We start from the raw sequence: 25267 nt of genomic DNA on the forward strand, positions 1-25267 counted from the left end.
CCTTGTCGCGAGTTTGCTTGTCATTCTTTGATTTGCGTGTAATATTTCCACCGAGGAGAGAAGCCTTCGCCTTTTCCACATTTTCCCCGGAACCAAACGCCCACTCTGCATCGATGATCTTCGAATCCTAACGGCCCGTTCGAGGACGATGAGGTGGACCCGCGATCTGTTCTTGAGTCCAAACATCCCAATTTTCTTCTCGATTCTTGATGGAACCGAACCAATCTCTCTCCTCAGAAAATGTCAAAGTAATCGAATGGGAAGATTTCGAGCAAGAGTTGGCGCGATTGTGGAGTCTGTCTTCTGCCCTCAAAGAAGCTAAAGAGAAGAAAGATTCCCTTCAAGAAAAGCTTAATTCTCTCCTTCAGGTATTGGCGTTAGTTCTTCTGGCGTGTTCCAGAAAATAAATGAATAATTTATCATTTTCCAGATACTAGGGTTTATCTTGTGTAGTGCGATTTTGAATGAATAATTTTATCATTTGAACATGTTTTTACAATTAACAAACTTTTCCTTCCTGCTCAATGGCTGGTGACACTAAGAAAAAGACAAATATGAAGAATTATGTTCCCTTATTTTGTTAACTGGTTTTAGAAAAACAAAAATGAAAAAATGATGGTTGTGCATAATGGAAAATAAAAATGTCGAGATTTTGTTTTGTTTTTCTTTTCAATCACTTTCTCGGTTACTGAATCTTAGTGACGGAATCAAGTGGATAAAGAATTTGCAGAAGTTCAAATAGTGTATCTTTGTTGTTTTTTTTTTGTCTTTACTAGGCTTTAATTGATTAGCCCGCCAATTAGCGGGCAATAACATGGTGGGCAGGTGAAAGCAGAGTCCTTGAATCGGTCAAATGAGCTCGAGGAGATGCAGCAGAGGCTGGATGACCGGAAATTTGTGACTGGAGACATGTCAATGCAGTCAAAGATTGTAGAAGAGGATATTAAGAAGAAAGAGGAGAGGCTTGGTCTTGAAGTTAGATCACTCTTAGTTGCTGGGACGGCTCTTTCAGTGTCTAGGAATCGGTTGCAGGTAATCTTAGTTAATACTTTGTTGGATTGATGCTTTTATTCTTCCTAGTCATTCTTTTATAACCACATTCATTAATATTGCTCTTAAGGTTTTTTCTGATAGATAATTATTTATTTATATTTATTTTTTCTTATTCACTGAACCCAGAAGCTCTCACATCCCTATCTCAACTCCTTGCCACTCGAGCTAGTCCTCGAGGGCCCTTAAAGATCAAAATTATAGGTATGGGTAGAATAAAAAAATTGTTGGAGCTAGAATTGGTGCGGTGAGGATTTCCAGCCTGCTGCATAAATTTCTGTGGAGATCTTACATTTTTCTATGAGGTTGTTTAGTTGGTTTGTGGCTTTTTTTTTTTTTTTTTGTTTCTTTTGAACACTGTAGATTTGAATTGATGCAATTGTGGAATTTTATTTTGGGTGTGGGGTTTTAAACAATTGAGATTGAGGAACTAGAGCAGTCTGACAATGATAGACCTAAAGCTGTAGGTCTTGGTGGTTTTTCAATGGCCCTTTATTTTTTTAGGAATGTTGGGTTGCACTTGGCTGTTTTTAATTCAGATAAATTTAGCAAAGGTATTGATACAATTTCATATGCATGAGGGCAGGAAAAGGATATAAATGCAACCTCTGTTCATGGCCTCTGATCTTAAATCATTTAAGAAGTACTCTAGAGGCTTTTTACTGTTATCATATTTAACTCTTTGGTTTATTTGTCCCAACAAAAAAAAAATGATGGATGCTGCTCTCAGAAGTTCATTCAAGAGGTTGTTTGACTACACAATAACATGGTTTCTGGTGCTTGATTACACCAATGCACTCATGAACAGTATTGTATAAGTGTATTTAGTCCCTATGAACATACATGACTGTATGCCCTTCCCTTTGTTATAGCTCATTATTGGCCTGTGTTTCTATTGCTATTAGTTTGATGTGCATCTTGTACATTTATAAATCTATCATCCATTACTTCTATTTTAAAACAATGTGAAGTCAATTATATGAAGAAGCATAGCCCTTGGAGTGTGACTATTATGGGTAGTTTAGTTTACCTTTCTCATATTCCATTTTGGTTAAATTGTGAATAAAAATCTGATTATGTGTTTATTACAGGATGCCAATAGGTTACTTTCTGGAGAAAGGGGCTATGTTCATCTCAAAAACTTGGAGAAGATGCTAAGAGTGAGGCAACAACACATGATATCACAAGTTTCATTTCTCTATCCTGTAAAGCCCTCAATTGGATCACTTGAGCAAGAACTTGAATCATTTCCCAGCAGTAGCAGAGCAGGTATTGTGCTAAAAAATATTGGAGATTATTATTATTTTTCCAAAATATAAAGACTCAATCTTTCTTTGTTAAGATAATTAAAAAAGAAAAATCGAAAAATCAAGGCAGAAGTTCTAAATAAGTTGTGGCCCTCTGTTATATTATGGAAATCTGACATTGCAGCTTTCCTTCTTCTTCTTCTTTTGTACTTTTATGAATAGACTTCTGGTCTAGAAAGGATTTGGCCTCAAGAAAGTTGATACCTTTGATATATTTCAAAAAGTCCCTGTTTGGAGGGATTTTTAGTTTTCTTCTTTTCTTCTTTTTTACTTATTTTATTTTATTTTTTATTTTTGTATTCCCATCACTTCTGGGCAGGGGAATTTTTGACCTAAAGGAATTTGATACTTTGTATTTTTTATTCTCTAACCTTCATTTAATTTTTATTTCGAAAGGTCAACCTTTTGGAGGGATTTTTGTTTTTCTTCCTCTTTTTAATTTTTTTTTAAATATAATATTCTCATCACTTCTGGGCTGGGCAGTATTTTTTTTTTTTTTTTTGATAGGTAAATGAGAGAATATATTAAAAAGTGCAAAAGGCACAACCAAGTACGCAAGGAAGTATACAACCCGTGCCTAAAGGCTAGTAAGAGAGAGAGAATGGAAAAACCAACCATCCCATACCACAAAAACAAGAAAACAACCGGACTCTCCCTAAAAGGAAAGGCAATTGCAGAAAGCACCACCCCCTACCAGACTGGACCCCTAAATAGCAGCAGAACACATAAAACGCCCCAAGGACTATTTGGACCCCGGCACCTGCCACCAGGCTGCAAAATAAGAGAGCAACCTCAAAGGGAGGGAGCACAGACTCTACTGCCCCTCCCCCTTCCCTGACCGAGAGTGGAGCGCAATCATAATTGACCGAGCATTCCAGCTTTCTGATCTCCCTCTCCAATCGAGTAGCCAAAGGTGATTTCTTCTTTCCCCTTGCAATCTTTACTCCACGACCCTTTCTTAACTCCAATTTCTTGAGAAGGGAATTGATTTCCTTCTCAAACCCCATCACTGGTAAACCCGGAAAGCTACTGAAGGCAACAAACTTATTGGGGAGGTGCCCAAAGACCAAATTTTTCTCCTCCGAAGCCCTACAGATCTCTGACAAGTTGCTAGCAATATTTGACCTAAAGGAAGTTGATATCTTCTTCTTTTTCTTCTTCAGATTTTTATATTTTGTATTTTTATATTTTTATGATTCATGGGCTGGGCAGGATTTGACCTAAAGAAAGTTGATACCTTTGATATTTTTAATTCTCTATCATTGTTTATTTTTTATTTCAACAGGCCAATTATTTGGCTTTGTCTTTAAAAAAAAAAAAAGGGAGGGTTTAAGAAACTGTGGTTGTCAATTCCTTTTGGTTTGCCTCTTAGAATGACTGATGCTGGTAAAAATGAAATTGGTATCCTATTTGGGGTCTGCTGCTGCAAAAGGTAATTGACAAATGAACCATTTACGTCAAAATTAAAGAGAGGGATGTCATGACTGTTGGTTTAAAAAATATGATAGGATTGAGATCCCCACAAAACAAGTCTTTGAGGTTGGAGGGATCAGCGTATTTTTATGGCATACAGGCTTTTGATGGAGTTGCTTCATTAATATACCAATATTTTGTTGATTTCTTTGAGCTCTTTCACATATCTCATTGAGCCAGGGACTTATCCTTTCAGTTTATGCTTATTAATGAGTTCTATAAACACACATACACACAAACACACACTCATGTGTATATGTCCATATACACAACAACTTATGCAAAACACACATATGTGATAAACAAAGATGCTGTTGTATTGATTTAAAAAAAAAAGAATTACAAGGGATAAGGGATATGAATCCTTCGGGTTGGGAGCTAAAATAGCTCAAATACCAAAAAGCTCAAAGAAAAAAAGGCACAAAACTCTGGAATAACTTTTCAATCACGCATGGGACAATTAGCCACTCTCTTAGATAAAAAATAAAAAAAATAATTTTTTTTTTCCTTGGTTAGCTGTTTGAATCCATTTCACATATATTTGAAGCTGCAATCTAATCAACAACCTCCACTAGCTGCTTCTCTTCTACCTCTACCAGGAAATGAAAGCTGCTAGGTTAGACATGATTAAGATTTGAGTGGATTCTAATGCAGAATGCTCCTCCAAGAGAGCTAAAAGGTTTGTCCCAGTAGCAAATCCCATACCTAGTTCTGGAATCAGCAAACATTGTCTCACCCTTGTAGTTTCTGATAAATCTGTCAATTCCCATGTTCACTGGTAAGCCCATGCATCAAAATTTAATTTGAGAGTACTTGGGATGGGAAATCCAAGAAGGATATCTTAAATCCCTAATATGACTTTGAGAGCAATCTGGTTTACAGGCAGTCAATGGCATACTGAGCCTCAAACCTTTTGGTAAACAAGGCTCAGATGGAACTGAAAGAAAAAAAAACACTTTATGCTAAATCTCCTTCAAGGAAGCTTCATTATCCTCAGACTTTAGAATTGCTCTCAGCTGTATTCCCTGAATGATTGCTAAGATTGCATGGAGAAATATTGTCTTCATTGACGCTAATAATTTTTCATTTTTTATGTTTGATAGGAAACTATAGAAATTTTATTTGTTAGAATAGAATTAAGCTTAAAGAAAGATGAGCTGTCCTCCAAACTGAAACAGAAAAAGGAAATACTAGAATAAAATGATCTGTAAACAGTGGGGCACCAAAAGAAACATTCGCCAGAAAACCTACTGATATTCAACATTAAACTACCAGATCTATCCTCTGTTTTTTTGGATGACCAACAAATACCAATTAATCAAGTGGGTCCACATTTTTCTGCTCCTGAGCAAAGAATCTATTTAGCTCTTTTTCAAGGCCAATCAACTCTTTTTCCACTTACCCACCCCTTTGGATGCTTCTTTAGTATGATAGGACCCCAAATTCTAAGGCCCTGGAATTGCCCTCTAGAGAAAAATCCTTTAGAAGATTACATTGTCTTGAGTCTCTGTTGGCTTTACACTTGTTTGACATGGGGAAATGTGTATAAGTATATTTCTCTGACATATTATATAATTTTGTTGAACTGACATGGAAAGTAGTATATGTGTACCTTGTGAACCAGGCGATGTATCTAGCTGACATGTCCTACTATATTTCACAATGTTTAATGTTGCCAATATCTGAAGATTGGCACTAAGAGTTCTCTTTTCTTTCCCGTGTTTTTTTTCCCAGGGAATGCTGTTGGTTCCAAACCTCTCAATGAAGGATCATTGACTATTTCAGGTCTACAACTGAATATGCTTGCTATTAAGAAGATGAGTTTTTTCACTGATAAGAAGGAGGTTCAGAGGTCCGCAACTGCCTTGGGATATGTCGCACATGTGTGTTCTTTCTCTTTGCTCAACATAAGAATTGTCTACTACCACACTCCCACTAGCACATTCTTGTTGGTGGTATTTTTGTTGACATCAAAAGTTATCTTCCATCTGGTCTAGGTGGGGTGATCCCGAGCCAATGACCAAACTAGAGGTTTTACCACCCAAACAAGTTTGGACCAGAGTTTTGTTTAAATATTCATTCTGACCCATAACCAGATTATAAAACCCCACTTTAGAGGTGGGGTAGGAAGGGTCAGGTTACTGGATTACCTGATTTCATTAATTATATCGATTTCAGTAGATTTTGTATATGTACAAGCAGTAAAATTTAACCCAAGCTTCAAGCTGACTCAGGTTTTTTACCTTAGCCACAAACTGATTGTATCAATTGTAAAGATTTTTTCCAATAGGGGAAGAATGATGCATTTCACTTGATCAATCCGTCCATCCACCAGTTCTAATCATGTGTGAATGGTGTATTTGCTATGGAAATTTACATTCATGAATTGTAATTGGTGTTTGTTATGGTTTGCTCTTAAATTTTTGTAATATTTCTCAGTTGTCCAGCCTGTATGGCCTCTCTTTAAGGAGTTTCTTCTCTTGCTTTGATTAGATGTGTATATTGTGGGAAGATGTCTCGTTCTTCATCTTTTTTTATTAATAGAACAGATTTAGTGTGTATTTCTGATAAAATAAGTACTTTCATGAGAAGACAATAATAGGATGATTGTTTTATTTGTGCTAAAAGAATTATCTTTTGTTTTGTCATAAAAAATTCAGAAAATCTATTTATTTACCTTCTTAACTAGCTATGACTGTTAGCTAATAACAGGAAAATTAATTTCTCTTAATCTGTTTTTCTTGCAGGCAGTTTCACTAATCGCTTCTTACTTAGAAGTTCCTCTGCGTTACCCTTTGCGCTTGGGAGGCTCTCGTTCATATATAAATGACTATGCACCTTCCATTGAACCTACACCAACTGATTCAGTGTCAAATTCTCTACTTCTCACAAATTTGAAGCACATAGAGTTTCCTCTCTTCTTAGAAGGTCAAGACACAACAAGAGCAGCTTATGCTGTATTCTTGCTAAACAAGGTGTGCTTTCTTGTTATATGCTATCTTTGCAACTTATGGTACTCATAAAGCTTTGAAATAAAATAATTACTTTGTAGTATGTGTTGTAGTTCTTTCAAGAGTGTCATTTACACAACATTACTACTTTGGATTTTCTCTAGATTGTTTCCTATTTACCAACTAGATATGTGACTTACTCTCTAGATGGTTTCCTAACTACCTGCAGGATTTTCCAATGTCAGCTGTTTTCTTAAAACCTTTCTTCATTTGCATGCCTAAGGTGATTGCAGTGAGTGGTAGTTCCCACCATTGTTGTACTAACCTTTAAATAGGTAAACTAATAATGTATAAAATGCGCCCTAAAGGAAGTAAAAATCCTAATAAATGGAAGATATACAAGGAAAACCTAGGCCAACAACCTCTGGTCATCTTTTCCTAGTCAGTAAAATCTACAGATGAGAAATTTTCTTACCTTAGAGAACTTATCAAAAAAAAAATTTTTCCTTACCTTAAAGAATCCTTTGACCACAAGCAACAGCTTACACAAAATATATTTCACCTTTAACTTTGACAACTTCACACTTATAAAAATTTTCCAATTTCTTTCTTTCCAAATACACCAAAATAGATTAAAATAGAGCAGTCTTCCATACCTTCCTCCTTTTCATTCCCATAAAGCTACCTTGCTAATACAATTGGTATCTTTTAACTGTACAAGGCAAGACCCAAGATAAGCCAAACAAAAACAACACTAGGCCACAAAGGCTTCATGTTTTTGCACAATGTTTTAAAATATGATTCATTTGTTTCTCTTACTATGTATAAGCAACACCAATGCACAAAAGTTATTTCCCTTCTTATTAAGGTTGGGATCTTTTCCTAAGTAGCTTCTCAAGATTGAACAAACAAAGATTTGACTTAAAGGACATTACTGTGTAGAAGGATTTTAGCCTAAAAGTTACCCTTTTATAGAACCTCGAACATAGGGTATGCTTAGAAGTTGTTTCCAAAAACTATTTTCTATTTTCAAGAAAAAAACAGAAAAACATATTTGACAACCAAAAAACAATTTTTTTTTTGTTTTTAAAACCATAAAACATGGCGTTTTTTTAGAACATATTTAAGTTGTTTTCACTTGTTTTCCGAGGGTTGTTTTAAAAAATAATTATACAAATGTGGAGATGATTGAAAATAAAGTATTACAGATACATGTTATTTTTAAAAAATATTTAAAAGCATAGAAAATGGGTCAAGAACGTTTCAAGTTCCCAAATTGATTTTTATTTTACAAAACATCACTAAACAATTTTAAGAAATAGTTCCTAAGAACTATTTTCCAAAAAAATATTTAAAAAACAAAGTGATATCCTCTCTTTTTTGACCAAGTGTTAGTAGATGCAAGTCTTAAAGCTCCTCATGTTCTCAAATTTCTAATCAAGGAAAACTTGGGGAATCTCAAAATGCAATAACCATTCCTTTTCTCCAAACTCTAATAGCTAACTATCAGTGAATCTCCATTAGCTTCTAGGTTGGAAAGAACCAAGAACTAGTCCCTTCATGCTAAATATTAAGCTAAAACTTGGTCTTCAACAATTCCCCCTTCCCCTTGTAATGTTAGCCGTATCTTGAAAAACATCCTGACCTCTCTCAATTGCTCCCCATAAACCCTACCTAAGGTTTCCTATTTCTCCTCAAACACTAGCCCCTTCCAACTCTCCCAAATATCCCCTCAGACTCAGAGACAACTTCAAACTTTCAAATGGGGCGCATGGCAAGAACAACTCTTAGAGCGAAAATACATATGATTTTAGTAGTTGAAAAAAGATGATGATCAATACTAAAGAAAACTATATATACACACTAACAATCTCAATAATCTATCCCTATCACTTGTAAATCTCTAAAGCCACCTACTAACCAAGGCTTATTAAGAATAAAAAAATTTCTAACCAAAAGCCATCCTCCTTTTTGGTATATACTAGCTTGATTCTTTAACCCTAGAGTTCTTCCAAACCTCCTCTCCTCCTCATAAAAACTCTTTGAAACTTCTAAAGCCTAAAATAGAGTAGTCGCCTTGAAAGGGTGTTATTGATCAGAGTGCAAGTCTAACCTCCTTGGAGAGATATTGCATTTTCCATGAAGCTAAAAGTTTCCAACTATTGCTTAGGTTATAGATGGTAAATCTTTTTCTAAGCTAGCCTAACAAGCATAGGGAAGAGTCTATTTCAAGTACCATTTGATAGTGGCATTAGGGGGAATCATAAAATCAACCTATCCTATAAGCTATATTATGCAGAACCTTGTTGCCAAGATCATGACATTATATTACTCCAACTCCTTGTCAGTCCAAAGTTCCAATATGCTTGTCTTTTTAATAGAGTTAAATATATGTGTTCCATTACCTTGGCATGGATAGGCTTATTGAGAATGTGGGTTTCCGTGCATATTAACATTTTGTTCTTGAGAAATTTAGGCATTGTTTTCACATTATGAAAATTGAGTAATTTGCGAGATCCAAAACAAATCCTTCCTTTCTCTCTCTTTCCTCTGCCTTGTCATTATGAGGATGATTCTCCAAGATATGCATTAAGAAAGAGAATTAGTATTAGTTGCAATTAAAGTTGATTAGTAGTACTTGAAATTAAATTATGATTAGTATTTGTTGGATTTAAATTAGGAGCAGTAAATTAGGTTACAAAATGATTGGAAATAGAGTCATAATAGGTTATTAGAATCTTAGTTGTCTTTAAATTTCTTAGAGAAGTTTATAAATATGGCTAATTAATGTAAACCAAAATATTGATTGATTAATAATATTGCGTAGAGAGGAGGTGGTAATAGGATCTTTCTCGGTCTCAGTCAAGTTCTCTTTGGACGGTTGTGGACCTCTTTGGATTTCTGCTGTTTATGGTCCAAACAGTCCCTTACTTAGGAAGGATTTTTGGGTGGAACTTTTTGACATTTATGGATTAACTTATCCACTATGGTGTGTGGGCGGTGATTTTAATATCATTAGGAGAAGCTCAGAAAAAATGGGGGGTTCTAGCCTAACTCCAAGCATGAGGGACTTTGATAGTTTTATTAGAGAATGTGAATTACTTGACCCACCTCTTCGGAATGCTTCATTCACTTGGTCAAATATGCAAGAGTCTCCCGTGTGTAAGAGATTGGACCGTTTTCTCTACTCAAATGAGTGGGGGCTGCTCTTTCCCCAAGGCCTTCAAGAAGCCTTAATCAGAAGGACATCGGATCATTGGCCAATTGTTATGGATACCAACCCGTTTATGTGGGGGCCAACACCTTTTAGGTTTGAGAATATGTGGTTACATCACACTAAATTCAAGGAGAACTTTAGAGATTGGTGGAGTGGGTTTCAAGGAAACGGATGGGAAGGTCATAAGTTTATGAGGAGACTTCAATATGTTAAAGCTAAATTGAAGGAGTGGAATAAGTTTTCTTTTGGAGAGCTTAAAGAAAAGAAAAAAAGTATTCTCAATGATTTAGCTAACTTTGACGCCATTGAGCAGGAAGGGGGTCTCAATCCTGATTTGTTAAGCCAAAGAGCCTCAAGAAAAGGGGAGTTAGAGGAATTAATTTTAAGGGAGGAAATTCATTGGAGACAAAAAGCCAAAGTGAAATGGGTCAAGGAAGGGGATTGCAACTCTAAGTTTTATCATAAAGTGGCTAATGGCAGGCGAAATAGGAAATATATCAAGGAGTTGGAGAATGAAAGGGGCTTAGTGCTGAAGAATGCCGAGAGTATCACAGAGGAGATCTTACATTACTTTGAGAAGCTTTACACAAATCCGACAGGAGAGTCTTGGGGTGTTGAAGGATTAGATTGGTCCCCTATTTCGGAAGAGAGCGCGTTAAGGTTAGACTCCCCTTTCACCGAAGAAGAGATTTCTAAGGCCATTTTTCAGTTGGATAGGGATAAGGCTCCGGGGCCAGATGGCTTTACTATTGCCGTATTCCAAGAGTGTTGGGATGTGATTAAGGAGGATTTGGTGAGAGTGTTCGCTGAATTTCATAGGAGCGGAATTATCAATCAAAGCACTAATGCCTCTTTCATTGTTCTAATACCCAAAAAGAGTTTGTCAAAGAGAATATCAGATTTTAGACCCATTAGTTTGATCACTAGTCTCTACAAGATAATAGCCAAAGTGCTCTCTGGGCGTCTAAGAGGGGTTCTACATGAGACCATCCACTATACTCAAGGCGCTTTTGTTCAAGGGAGACAAATATTGGATGCGGTTCTTATAGCGAATGAGATAGTGGACGAGAGAAGAAGGTCAGGGGAGGAAGGCGTCGTATTCAAAATAGACTTTGAAAAGGCATACGATCACGTGAAGTGGGATTTTTTGGATCATGTGTTAGAAAAGAAGGGGTTCAGTCCTAGATGGAGGAAATGGATGAGTGGATGTTTATCTTCAGTATCTTATGCAATCTTGGTGAATGGTAGTGCTAAAGGGTGGGTTAAGGCATCAAGGGGATTAAGACAAGGCGACCCTTTATCCCTTTTTTTGTTTACTTTAGTCGCAGACATACTGAGCAGGATGCTTATGAGAACTGAGGAAAGAAATATGATGGAGGGTTTCAGGGTGGGTAGAAATAGAACTAGGGTGTCCCATTTGCAATTTGCGGATGACACCATATTCTTTTCTAACTCAAGGGAGGAAGAGTTGCAGACTCTGAAGAGTCTTTTGCTAGTGTTTGGGCACATTTCTGGGCTCAAGGTCAATCTTAACAAGAGTAGTATTTATGGCATCCATCTTGATCAGACTCTTCTTTCAAGATTGGCTGAGATGCTTGATTGTAAGGCGTCTGGATGGCCTATTCTCTATCTGGGTCTCCCTTTGGGCGGGAATCCTAAGGCGTGTGGATTTTGGGACCCAGTGGTTGAGAGAATCTCAAGTAGATTAGATGGGTGGCAAAAGGCCTACTTATCCTTCGGGGGGAGGATAACTCTTATCCAATCTTGTCTTACCCATTTGCCAAGTTACTTCCTATCCTTATTTAAAATTCCCGCTTTAGTGGCTGCAAAAATAGAGAGGTTGCAAAGGGATTTTTTATGGTCAGTGGTTGGGGAAGGCAAAAGGGATCATTTAGTGAGGTGGGATGTTGTGTGCAAACCGAAGACAATAGGGGGTTTGGGTTTGGGGAATATTTCTTGGAGGAATCTCGCTCTTCTAGGGAAATGGTTATGGAGGTATCCTAGAGAGGGATCAGCTCTTTGGCATTAGGTCATTTTAAGCATTTATGGTTCACACTCTAATGGTTGGGATGCTAACACTTTAGTAAGATGGTCACATCGCTGTCCTTGGAAGGCTATTGCTCAAGTCTTTCAGGGGTTTTCTTTGATTACTCAGTATGTGGTAGGAAACGGGGAAAGAATTCGGTTCTGGGAAGATTTGTGGTGGGGGGACCAACCTTTGGGAATCCAATATCCAAGACTATTTAGAGTAGTAGTGGATAAGAACATTTCTATTTCTTCAGTTCTTGGTCCTTCTCGGCCTTTCTTGTGGAATTTGAATTTCCGCCGTAACCTGTCAGATTCTGAGATTGAGGACTTAGAAGGCCTCATGCGGTCTCTCGATGATTTGTATCTCTCTCCTTCGGTCCCAGATGCCAGATTATGGCCATTATCCTCTTCAGGGCTTTTTTCAGTCAAATCCTTTTTTCTAGCATTATCTCAATCTTCTGGATCTCCTCAGAACTTTCCTTTAAAGTTCGTGTGGAATTCTCAAGTTCCTTTCAAAGTGAAGTCCTTTGTCTGGTTAGTGGCACACAAGAAGGTGAATACTAATGATATGTTACAAGTGAGAAGACCCTACAAAGCCCTTAGTCCTGATATTTGTATCCTGTGCATGAAGCACGAGGAATCAGCAGATCATCTTTTTCTTCATTGCTCCTTGACGATTGGGTTGTGGCACAGGTTATTTCAGTTAGCTAAGATGGATTGGGTTCCCCCAAGGAGCATATATGACATGATGTTCATCAAATTTAAAGGCTTCGGTAATTCTGAGAGAGGGATAGTTTTGTGGCAAGCTGCGAGCATAGCTCTAATTCGGGTTGTGTGGTGGGAAAGAAACGCAAGGATTTTTGAGGATAAAGCAAGGAATTCAGGGTTCCTTTGGGACTCTATTGTTTTCCTTGCTTCCCTTTGGGCTTTCTGTTCCAAGGCATTTAAGGGGATTCCCCTTAATGTGATTCAACTGGATTGGATAGCGGTGTGTACTCCATAGGGATTGGTCCTTAGTGGGAGGTCGTTTGTTTTAAGTGTATTTTCTTGTATTTTAGTTGTCTTTGGTGGGAGGATTTCTCATCCTTCTTCTTGTACTTCTTTATATATGAATATATCTTTGTGGCGTTTCCAATAAAAAAAAATAAAAAAATAAAATAAGAAAATAAAAAATAATATTGCGTTTTCTTGCATACTTTGCAATTATCAATGGTGAGACTCCATTGATTTTCTTGTAGGTGAGATTCCTAGAAAGCCTTAGTGCAACTCTGAGGTTTCTATCCCTTCTTCTCCTCATCTTCTTTCTCTATATTTTATTTTATTTTGTTGCTATAAACTTTATCCCTTGTTCCTCTCTTTAAGCTCTAAAAGATACAAACCCTAACCTACCTATTTGATTGTAGGCAACCATCTTAGGGTTGTCTTACATCAGTCTTTCTCTTTGCTTATTGTGGACCGACACATAGCAAGTAGCTAACTCTAGGCTCATACTTGTTCTTAACTTTATTATTATCCTCTTTGCCCATGGACAATTTACTAGTGCCCTCTTGGGGATGATGATCCTAGGTATGTTCATCTGCCCATCTATGATGATCCTAGGTATGTTCATCTGCCCTCTAAGATCATTAATCTAATAGTGACTCCTCTTATACTCCATAATGACTCTATTCCTACAAGAATCACAACATAGCTTTTGAGAGGGGGGAAGAGGAAGTCAAACTCAACATCCTGTTTTGAGAGGGAGCTTTGAGAATTGGAATGCTTGGTTAAAGACAAAAACTCTCCTTTGATAGATTGGAGTAAGGGGTGGAGCAACGAGGATCCAACTCTTGTAGTGTGGGTTGCTAAAATTCCACTCTTGGAATGTTAGAGGGCAATTGTTGTAAAAATGCTCAAGGGTTGATCTAGTTCTCTTTTAGGAATCAAAGGTGCTTCAATTGTCGGTCCTAATGGTGCGAAATCGAGGAATGGGTTGTTTTTTGGTTTTGGAAGTAGTGGTGGCAAGAGGGTTGACTTGGGGTAGTTTGATTTTCTAGGTTATTATGGTGTTTGTTTTGTTTGTGGGGTTGTTCCTTGTTGTTCGCTTTTCTTTCTTGCTTCCCTCTTGAGGCTATTTGTATACTCTCTGTATACTTTGATGCACTTTTTCCAAGTGCTTTTCATATACTCTCTTATTTTACCTTCAATAAAAAATATTCATATAAAAAAAACTTCTTTACTCTATTTCATTAGAGCTTATGTGCAATCTACTTTGAGATCGTCTCTTTATCTATGAGTTGGGATGACAACCTTGATTTTCTCCAAGCAAATCATGCAAGACCAAGCTAATAAAATTCCATTGTGATGCTAAGTTAGCCTTTTCATGATGAAAAAGAGCAAGGAAAAACATTTGATTTTTAAAGAATGGAAACATATATTGCACAACACTTGAAAGCTTTCAAATGTGAAGTTATAGATGTCTTTGGAAGAAAGTTTGATTTTTAAATAATTGAAGTGTATATATATCTGGGTTTGCTCCCCAATGGTCACCAGTTCGAGTCCCCTCTGGGCCACTGGATGTTTACCCGGTCGTTAACTTCAGGGCCCCGTGGGATTAGTCGAGGTGCGCGTAAGCTGGCCCGGACATCCACGGTTATAAAAATATATATATATATATATATATATATATCTATATATATATATAAAGCAAAACTAAGAAGGATGAGAGATCCTTCCGTAATTACAAGCCTGGTCAAAACTAAGGAAAAGAAAAAAGAACTAACAGACATCAAAACATCTCAACATTACTATTATTTTGACACTTTTGAACTACATATCAAAATCCAATTGAGTTGAATAAAGTTGAGAGGAATGCCCTTGAAAGCTATAGTTGTAGATGCCTAAAATGATGAATAGAAATATACTAGGTCTTGTAATGTTTAGGTTGTCTTCTAGTTGTCCTAAAATATTCTTGCATTTCTTTCTGGCTATACTATCAAAATCAAAGTAAGACAAACGATTTGCCATATGACTTTGCCCTATTCGTGCTCCCCAAGCCCGTAAAAGAAATGGTGATCTATTAGTTAATCTAAAAAACTTATGCCATAACTCTATAGTCATCAAACAATGTAAAAAAGGGTGATCTATTGATTCTCCATTGGCCACACATAGAGTGCAACAATCTAGACTAAGGACTTTAAAAGATCTTTTCACTTGAAACAAGTAATTGGTATAAACTTTTCTTGTTAGCCACTAACCTAGCAAAAGTCTTGATCTTTGATAGGGCTTTTGATTTTCAAATGAAATTAGTAGGAGAGAAGATAATTGAAGTTGATTGGTTTGACAATGCTAGGAAAAAGGATTTGCCTGAAAATAAGCCAAAAGATGAAAAAGACCAAGCTCTAACATCTAGGGATGATGGTGATAGGTTAACACTATTGAGACTGGACATGAGTCAAGAATAGAAGCATACATTGCAGAAAATGAGCCATACAACACCTGAAAGCTCATCAATTTGAAGTCTTAGATGTCTTGGAGATGCTTTGAAGAAATGAAGTATTCACTTGCTATATAAGCAAGGTTTTAAAAGTTGACAATATTGGTTGAAAAATCAACAATATATATATATATATTTTTGTTTAGGGGTAAATTGAAAAATAGGGGAAGGGGTCAATTTTGCTAGTTAATGGGTGCTTTTTTGTTGAAATTGTGGGAAAAATGTGGCAATGTGGCATGAGGTATTCTTAGCATAAAATGCCATTTTATTGCAAAAAATGGGTGGTTCTCTCTCTTTCTCTGTTTGGTAGGGGGGAGGTAAGCATTTAATTGATCCTTCCATCTAACTATCATTTTTAAAAAATTGATGCATCCCCTGGTTATAATCATTTCTCAATGGCTAATAGTTTCCAATGGATATTTTGCCAAAAAAAAAAAAACCTTATAAATATGCCATTTAATCCAATCCAATCCTCAGTTCTCATTCAATTAAATCCCTATTGCTGATATTTTTGGTTTTTTTTTTTTTTTTGGGAAAATGTGCTAAAATTCTCACTTTGATCCAACGACTTTTTATTTTTTTATTTTTATTTTTTTTATAAATTAATGCATCCAATAGCTCCAATTTTGATTTAATGACTACTTTTTTTTCAAGAAATCAAACGATTGAACTAATTTTGGCAAATAGATAGGATATTTATTACTTTATGATATTTATCACTTTAATTTTATTTTTTTTAATTTATTTTTTGATAAGTATCACTTTACAAAGAGACTTCCTGTGGAGCGGTGGCGCTTTAGAGAAAAAGACGCACTTGGTGAATTGGAATGCGGTTTGTGCAGATATGAGACAGGGAGGCTTAGGTATTCGTAGTCTTGTGGCCCTAAATAAAGCTTTGCTTGGGAAATGGAGCTGGAAATTTGCTGTAGAGAAGAATCCTTTGAGGAAACAAGTCATCATAGATAAATATGGGGTGGAGGACGGAGGTTGGTGTTTGAGAGAAGTGAGGGGAGCCTATGGAGTGGGAGTGTGGAAAGCCATTAGAAAAGATTGGGAAAACATTCGCTCTAGATCCCGCCTTATTGTTGGGAATGGAAGGAAGGTCAAATTTTGGAAGGATTTGTGGTGCGAGGACCAAGCTTTGAAAGATGCTTTCCCTAATTTGTTCAGATTGGCGATTAACAAGGATCAATGGGTGTGCGATGCTTGGGAGGAGGGTGGAGAGGTGGGAAGTTGGAACCCTTTGTTTTCAAGACACTTTAACATTGGGAAATGGAAGAGGTGGAGGGCTTACTCCGAAAACTCCATCCTTTGGTTTTGCATAGTGATGTGGAGGATGTCTTGAGTTGGAAGAATAGTAAGAATGACTCATTTTTTGTTAGATCTCTTTACCGTTCCCTCACTCATGCCTCTAGTGATCCTTTTCCTTGGAGCATTATTTGGAGATCTTGGGCTCCCATGAGGGTAAGCTTTTTTGCTTAGGAAGCGTCTTGGAACAGAATTTTGACCATTGATCAGCTTAAAAGAAGGGGGTGGAATTTGGCAAATAGGTGTTTCATGTGTAAAGTGGAAGAGGAAACCAGTGACCACTTGATCCTCTTTTGTAAGAAGGCTACAATGCTATGGAGCTTGCTTTTCTCTCTTTTTGATGTGTAGTGGGTCTTGCATTCCTCAATCAAAAGGAATTTGACAGCTTGACATGGTGCTTTTGTGAGTAAGAGAAAGGAAAAGGCTTGGAGGGCTGCCCCCCTTTGTTTAATGTGGACCTTATGGAAGGAAAGAAATGAAAGAGTGTTCAATGACACTGAACGTTTCGACCAAGCTTTAAAACTTTCTTTTTTGTACACTTTTGTGAATTGGGGTAGGGTGTATTTAGAGGATCATTCTTTGTCCTTGATTGATTTTATAAAGTGGCTTTTTTATAGATAGGAGAAAGGTTTTCTTTCTTTTAGCCTAGCTTCTTGGGTGATGCTTGTATACTTCGTGTGTACTCTTTTTGCCTCTTCTAGGCTTTTCTAATACATTCTCTTATTTGCCTATAAAAAAAAAAGGTATCACTTTAATTTTGTTTCTTTAGGTATAGGATATTCACTACTTTAATTTTGTCCCTTTAAAATGAATATATATATTTTTTTAAAGTTCGTCAAATTAAAAAGTGAAATTGTAGGCAATTAAAATATCTAAATTTAATATTTTATAAAAAATAAGCTTTGAATATAAATTTGTTGATAAGAAAAATTATAAATAGAAGTTTCAATAATCTTAATAATTTTAAAAAACTAGTAAGAGAAAGTTGTCAAACAAAATTTGTACAAAAACTTTCAAGTAAAAATACTTGATATGAAATATTATTTAAAAGGTTTTAATATTTTTTTTGGTATTGAAAAGTTGATGTAGAAATGTTCCAATAAATTTAATAATTTTATTGAGAAGATTTGAAATTTTTTTCTTCAAATAAATGAATATAAGTGGATTAAGAGAAATTTAAGATATTTTTTTAGAAAGTTAGGTGAATATACATTGATTAACAGAATTTGGGCAATTTTGATTTAAAGTGAGACTAAAATCAGCCAATGGATAGATAGAAGAGGGGGCGGCAACTCTAGGTACTTCTACATGACATCTAATAGAAGGAAAAGAGAAACCTATCATTCTTTTGTCAATGAGAAAGCAATAATATTGGATAATCCAGTAAGTATTTTAAAAGAGGTTTTAGGCCACTTTGGTAAACTATTTAGCAGAGTGGAAGAGGATTTGTGGTGATTAGAAGGTTAGAGTGGTTCCATATCTTAGATAGAGTGTTAGCAATTTGAAGCAACCCTTCTTAATAGAGGAAATATGAGTACTCTTTCACATGGACAATGAAAAGGCACTAGGCTTAGATGGTTTCATGCTTGCATTTTGTCAGGATTGTAAAGAGGACTTGCTAAAGGATTTTGTGAGTTTTATGATAGTGCTATCATCAATAAGAGCATAAATGCAACTTTCATTTGCCTAGTGCCTAAACTGAACCAAACAAATGAATCATTTGTCTTTAAATCTATTAGTTTGGTAACTAGTCGGTACAAAATAATAGCTAAGGTATTGTTCCAATGTTTTTTGACAGGTAAACTAAGCAGTTTTGTTGAAAGCATTTGGAAAAGGTGCACAAAGTACACTTGGAGTATATAAATAGTGCTAAAAGTTAAGCAAAAGGAAAAGAGAAAACAACAAACAACTCGAAACAAAAACACCCTAATGACCTAGAAAAATAGAAAGCCCCAAGACGACGTTCTTGCTTTGCAAATCAAGCCTGCTTACTGCAATCTGAACAAAGCCTTGATATTACCTCTTCATTCAGACTTTAGCCCCTCTTAAGAATCTAAAAAATAACTATAAACTTCATCTACCCACTGCAGCCATCCCACTCATCCTTGTCACTTCTAGAATGACTACTTTCTGCTCCTCTAGACATTACAAAACAATCTCGCTTCTCTAAATCCCTTTCTCCTTGTCCTACCCTCCCGACCCCTCTCCTTATCTCTATCCATCCTATTTCTAAGGAGAGCCAAACACTTGGCCTCTAAACCTTCTAATAGTATTTTGAACATAACAAACTCGATGGACACCCAAAAACCATAACCCACCTGCTCTTCTTGACTCTTCTCTTTTTCCGCTTGATCGGCTATAATTAACCAAGCACTCCAATGTTTATGAAAGGTTCATGAGATCATTTCTTTTTCTCGAGGAGTCTTTGTTGAAGGTAGATAAATCTTGGATGCAATATCAGTGGAAAATGAAGTTATGGATGCGAAAAGATGTTCTATATAGGAAAGTGTTGTTTTTAACATTGATTTTGAAAAAAGCTTATGATCATGTAAAGTGAGCCTTTTTGGATTACATATCAAAGAGGATAGGTTTTGGGCAAAGATAGGGATAATGGATTTGTGGATGCATTTTGTTAGTCAATTTTGCAGTAGTAATAAATGAGTGTTTCAAAGGATGGGTTGAAGCATTTACGAGCTTAAGGCAAGGTGATCCCCTTTCTCTCTTTCTTTTTACCATTGTGGTAGAAGTGCTGAGTAGATTGATGTTAGGCATGGAAGAAAGAGGAATCTTACAGGATTAGGGTAGAATTAGGATGAGGATAACTCACTTATAGTTTAGTGATAACATAATATTCTTTGGAAGTGCTCGATAGGAGAACTTGTACATACCTTAAGCAAATCTTGTTGGTATTTAGACACATTTTGTGCTCAAGGTAAATTTGGATAAAAGTTCCCTCTCATGTACCATTATTTGTACCAAGTATCATTCACCATGTGGATTGGAACTAGATGTGTAAGCCCAAGTTAGGCATTAACTATTAAGAAGATATCCTCGAGGAATGAATCCCTATTAGGGAAGTGGATGTGGAGGTTTTCAGCTGTGAGCTTTTCGGTCCTTGTTAATGGTTCGCCATTGGGATTCTTTCAAAGCTCTCGAGGATTGAGGCAGGGGGACCCCCTTTCTCCCTACTTGCTTGTGATTGTCGTGGAAGCCTTAGTTGCTTACTAAAGAGGGCTAAGATTGGTGGTTTCCTATTGGGATGGAGGGTGAGAGTTAGAGGTGGAGGGGGAGGAAGTGTCTCATTTATTATTTGTTGATGACATTTTAGTATTTTGTGAGCCTTCCGATGATCATTTGACTTACTTGTGTTGGTTGCTTATGTGATTTGAGACCATTTCTCGGCTGAAAGTTAATTCGGATAAGAGCAAGCTAATTTAGGTGGGAAGGGTAGAAAATTTTGGAGAGCTTGCTTAAGAGTTGGGTGCAAGGTTGGAGCCCTCCCTTCTTCTTACCTGGGTCTTCCATTAGGTGCCCCTTTTAAGTCAATCTTAGTTTGGGATGGTGTAGAGGAGAGGTTTCATAAAAGGTTAGTGTTGTGGAAAAGACAATACATTTCAAAAAGAGGGAGACTTACTTTGATCTGGAGCCCCTTGTCTAACATGCCTATTTATTTCATGTCCTTTTTTTATATCCCGAGGTTAGTTAGGTTGAGGTCGGAGCAAATTCAAAGGGATTTTCTTTGGGGAGGAGGGACATTGTAGCGAAAACTCCATTTGGTAAAGTGGGCCATCGTTTGTTAAGACAAAAGAAAGGGAGGTTTAGGGGTGCGGAATTTGGCGTCCCTCAATAGAGCCTTGCTTTGCAAATGGAGTTGGTGGTATTCAGAGGAGAGGGGAGCCTTTTGGCAAAAAGTAACCAACAAAAAATATGGGGAAGATGAGGGTGGGTGGTGTTCCCGTGAAGTGAGAGATGGTATGGGGTTGGTTTATGGAAAACCATTTGAAAGAATTGGGATACTTTGGGTAGTAGGGTTGCATTTTAAGAGGGAAATGGGAGGAGAGTGAGATTTTGGTTGGATAGGTGATGTGGAGATGATTCACTTAGGACATCTTTTCCCTCTTTATTTGCACTAATTGTCTCCAAAGAGGCTTGGGTGGAGGAGGTTTGGTTTGCTTTTTCTGATGGGGGTTGTTGGGTACCCTGCTTCTCTAGGCGTCTTAGCGATTGAGAGATGGATATTGTGGAGCAGTTTCTCTTGAAGTTGCAAGGGTGGAGGGTGTGCAGGGATGTGGAGGATAAGTCGGTGTGGATAGGGGTGAAGAACAAAAAAATTTCTGTTAAGGAATTGTACAAAGAGTTGGAGTTGGGAAGACAATTGATTTTCCCTTTAAATGTTATTTGGAAATCTTGGGTACCACCCAAAGTGGGAGTCTTCGCTTAGGAGGCCACTTGGAACAAGGTTTTAACTTTGGATCACATCCAGAGGAGAGGGTGGGCGGTGGCTAATAGATGTTTCCTTTGTTGTAAAGGGGAGGAGTCGGTTGATCACTTACTCATCCATTATGACAAGACAAGGGCTGTTTGACATCTCCTATTTTCACTTTTTGGTGTGTCTTAGGTTCTACCATTGTCAGTGAGAGAGACACTCACAAGTTGGCATGGGGCTTTTATGGGTAGGAAGAGGAAAAAGGCGTGGTGAGCTGTTCCCTTGTGCCTTCATTGGACAATTTGGAAGGAAAAGAATAGTAGGACATTTGAAAACAAGGAGCATTTTGTTCATAAGATTAAACTTAATTTTTTGTGTAATTTTTGGGTGTGGTCCAATTTGTTTATAGCACATAAACCCTATTTTATGGCAATTTTTGTGGATTGGATAGGGTCTTGTTGAGGGGTGCAGTTTTTTTGTTCTTTTGGGGTTGTTTTTGACTCCCGTTGTATACTCCCTGTATGCTTTGGAACATTTTTATGGCACTTCTCTTTTTAATATACACTCTTTATGCTTATCAAAAAAAGAAAGAGAAAAATGTGGAGGTTCCTCAGGGAGGCAATGGTTAATGGTAAAATTTCTTGAATACCTATTGAGATACACTCTAATGGATGATGTGCCAACTTTGTTGTCAGATGGTCATGCAGACGCCATGGGAAGGTTTTTGTGCAAACTTCCTTGAACTTTTTTTCCCCCCTTGATTTACTCATTATTTTGTAGGTGGTGATATAAAAATTTGCTTCTAGTAAAATCTTTATTGGGGTGATAATCTTCTTGTTGAGCAATTCCTAGACATCTATAGGGTAGTGAGGTCAAGAGACTTTGTTATCATGGTTCAAAGTATCGGTCGAGTCTAGTATGACTTGGCCGAGCTGTATTTGCCTTAACCGTTTCCACGCTGAGTTTGATATGCAATATCATCCCATGCTAAGACTTGACAAGGAAACGGTTAAACTCAGTTGACTTGGGTGAATCACTTGAGTTAACCAAAAAATTTGAGTTACACTCAAAACTAAAATTTTTTCTTCCAAATCACAATAAGAGAACACCAAATAACACCCAAAAACTAAGAAAAAGAACACCAAACAACAACCAAAACTGAGAAATCTTTGAAAAACCAATGATTCTCTTCATAAGGAAATTTTTTTTAGGAGAATCATGACCCATGATTGAAGATCCATGATGAAGAAGATGACCTCAATGAAGTCTTTGAAAAGTTTTTTAGTCCAAGCCATGATTGTCTTTGAGGTGTATGAGAAGGGGAGGTTAAAGGCATTTCATTGCTAACCTCATCGCGGGGTGGACTGCAACACCTTCGTGGATCCTTTGTACTCCATTGGCAACGATCTTGGGTGCTGGTCTCTCATCTTTCTACTTGATCTCTGTGATGTGATTGGTGTGGGTGTGCTGTAGAGGAAGCTCTTTGCTCTTTGTTTGAGAATTGGGGATTTGAATAAGGGCTAATGTATTATTTTGTTGTTTTAAATGCCAATATCAATAATATAAATTACATGGTAGTGATGTGTAATTTTATTGTTTTAAATGCTAACGTGCACTAAAAATTGTAACATTTTATTTTTTTAAATTTGAGTTTTGTAATTAAAGAGTTAATTTATTTTCAATTTCAATATAAAAAATTTACTGAATAATTCCAATTTTCATAGAATTTTATTTTATTAATTTTTAAGCTTATTTAATTATATTTATTTACTTTTAATAATTATTATAATATTTTTATAATTTTTATAATTTTTATTTATCTTATTTTGCGTATTGTCCAATATCAAGTTGAGATGCCGAGACTAATATGCCTTAGGACCTTATGAGTCAATGACTGTGACTTTGAATCATCAATCATGTTTGTTATTTCTTTAATACTATTGTATTGTGTATGTTGATTGATGCTGATTGATGCTGATCTTGTCTTGGGACCTTTGAGTTAATGACTGAAATTACAACTTTGAACCCCACAATCAAGTGGATTGAATGGGCTTGCAATGACTGATACTCAATTACACACTTTTAGGACAGAATTGCCTATATATATATATTCTAGAAACAATATCAAACTTTGCTCAAGGTTGGGGCAGCCAATAACCATTTGGTCAAGCCCTTGCTTAAGGAGATTGCAATGGTACCTAAGTTTGCATCTCTATGGAAGGATAGTAATTGTAAGGATCTCTTTTGCCGTTGTTCATCACAAAACCTGATATTTGAACATTTATTTGATATTTTTCCCTGTGCAAAGAACATTAATTAAGAGGCACCGAAGTGATGTAACTTGAGCACATGCAAAGTGCATGTCACTTCCCAAGTAAATATTGGATGGTTTCTTCTGGGATCTCCTATTGTCTTTTAACACCAAAGTGGAAGTGTATAAGCTACTGCATTTTGAGTTACATCGATAGGATCATGAAGCATTTTGGATGGCATTCTCTGTCGTCCTTGACCTTTAATTCTTAGATAGACAAGGGGACCCTTATAAGCAAATTAGTTTGTTATTGATCTTGTGAGCTTTAGTTTTATCTGAATTGATTTGCAATTTCTTAGTACTAATGTTTTCTGAACCAGTTTAATCAATGCTGAAGACCCATTCATCTGACTATATGTGTTCTACAGATCAGTTTAACTGTTGGAACTTCTATCAATTTCTTTTTTCTTCCCTTGTTGATGGAGGAGGGCAAAATGGGTTGTTCACTTTCTGAATTTATGATTTCAAATTTCAATTAGAACTTTTAAGCACAAATGTTCCTTTTTTCTTGAAGTCTCGGTGATGAATTGGACTTCTAATTCTCTAGTGTAGAATCCTAGTACTTATCTGCCTTTTCAGTATTCTCTTACATGCCTTGTCCAAGTTCTGTAACTAATTTCTTTACTGATTGCAGGATTTAGAGCAGCTGCTGAATTTCATTGGTGTAAAGAGTTTAGGGCCACGCCATGTATTGGCTAATTTGAAGGAGCTTCTAAGGACCATTCTATCTCCAGAATTTATTGATACATAATCTGACATCCTGACTGTAAGTTAGAAACCTTTTTGTGTAAATGGATCATCTGTTTTCATATACAGGTGCAAATTTTTAATGGAGCACCTTGCCATGAAGGCTTGTTAGTTACCACATTTAAAAAAAGTGCCAATTATTTGTAACTTGATTTCTTTTTCTTGAAGAATATATATTTTTTTATATTCTTAGTTGTGTGGTAAGATAGGATTTGATGAAGTGTATGATATATGCCTTGGAGAAAATGGATGATGAGATATTGGAAATTACAGTTCAGCATGGATCTGAACTTGTGCTCATCATGGTGGTGAACCATAGAAGAGTTATCCATTCCAATCGCACTAGATAGTGTGTCTATGCAACCCCACGAATGGTTCCTGCATATATTAGCATTTCTCATAATATATTTGTGGTATTTAATAGGACATCATATTTTCCTGTTGAAATGACTGAAAAAGAAAAGAAAAGAAAAAATCCTAAATACCTAGTAAATTATGTCTGGAGGTTGAATATAATGCTTCAAAAATATAAAAAATTAATGCAGAGAATTTTGGGGTCAAAACCAATGTTTTCTGAATCGAATCGGTCATCGAATTGGAAAGTTTATTGGTTTACTGATCGGATTGATGGTTGAACCGTGGTTGAATCGATGATATCATAAATATATAATTTATATATTATTAAAATTAAAGTAATTATAAAAAAATAATAATTTATATATTATTTAAAAATTAAAATTTTATTTGAAAATCAGAAAATTAGTTTCGAAATAGAAATTAAAATTAAAATCATAATTTTAATTTAAAATTTGAAAATTTAAAATTTATTTTTAAATCAAAAACTTATTTTAAAATAAGAAATATATTTAAAATTGTAATGTTTTCATTAATTTAAATTAAAATTACAAGTTTTTAAAATCATAAAGTAAAAAAATAATAATAAATATAAAAGAAAATAAATAATAATGAGATGA

General features: G+C 36.1%; 1 protein-coding gene across 1 annotated transcript; it reads left to right on the top strand.

Annotated features, from left to right (window-relative positions):
- On the top strand, window positions 1-24485 carry LOC100243624 (vacuolar protein sorting 38). The gene is made up of 6 exons (XM_002273918.4): window positions 1-368; window positions 826-1032; window positions 2142-2319; window positions 5565-5713; window positions 6578-6805; window positions 24181-24485. The coding sequence occupies exons 1-6, from the start codon at window positions 210-212 to the stop codon at window positions 24295-24297; spliced, it is 1038 nt and encodes a 345-aa protein (XP_002273954.1). The 5' UTR covers window positions 1-209; the 3' UTR covers window positions 24298-24485.
- The last annotated feature ends 782 nt before the right edge of the window (window positions 24486-25267 follow it).

This window comes from Vitis vinifera, chromosome 5 (genome assembly GCF_030704535.1).
Source record: "Vitis vinifera cultivar Pinot Noir 40024 chromosome 5, ASM3070453v1".
Lineage (NCBI taxonomy): Eukaryota > Viridiplantae > Streptophyta > Magnoliopsida > Vitales > Vitaceae > Vitis > Vitis vinifera.

Coding starts and splice junctions, on each gene's coding strand:
- LOC100243624 (XM_002273918.4), top strand. CDS start 210: ATGGAACCGAACCAATCTCTCTCCTCAGAAAATGTCAAAGTAATCGAA. Junction 2,320..5,564: donor TCCCAGCAGTAGCAGAGCAG/GTATTGTGCTAA, acceptor TTTTTTTCCCAG/GGAATGCTGTTGGTTCCAAA. Junction 6,806..24,180: donor CTGTATTCTTGCTAAACAAG/GTGTGCTTTCTT, acceptor TACTGATTGCAG/GATTTAGAGCAGCTGCTGAA.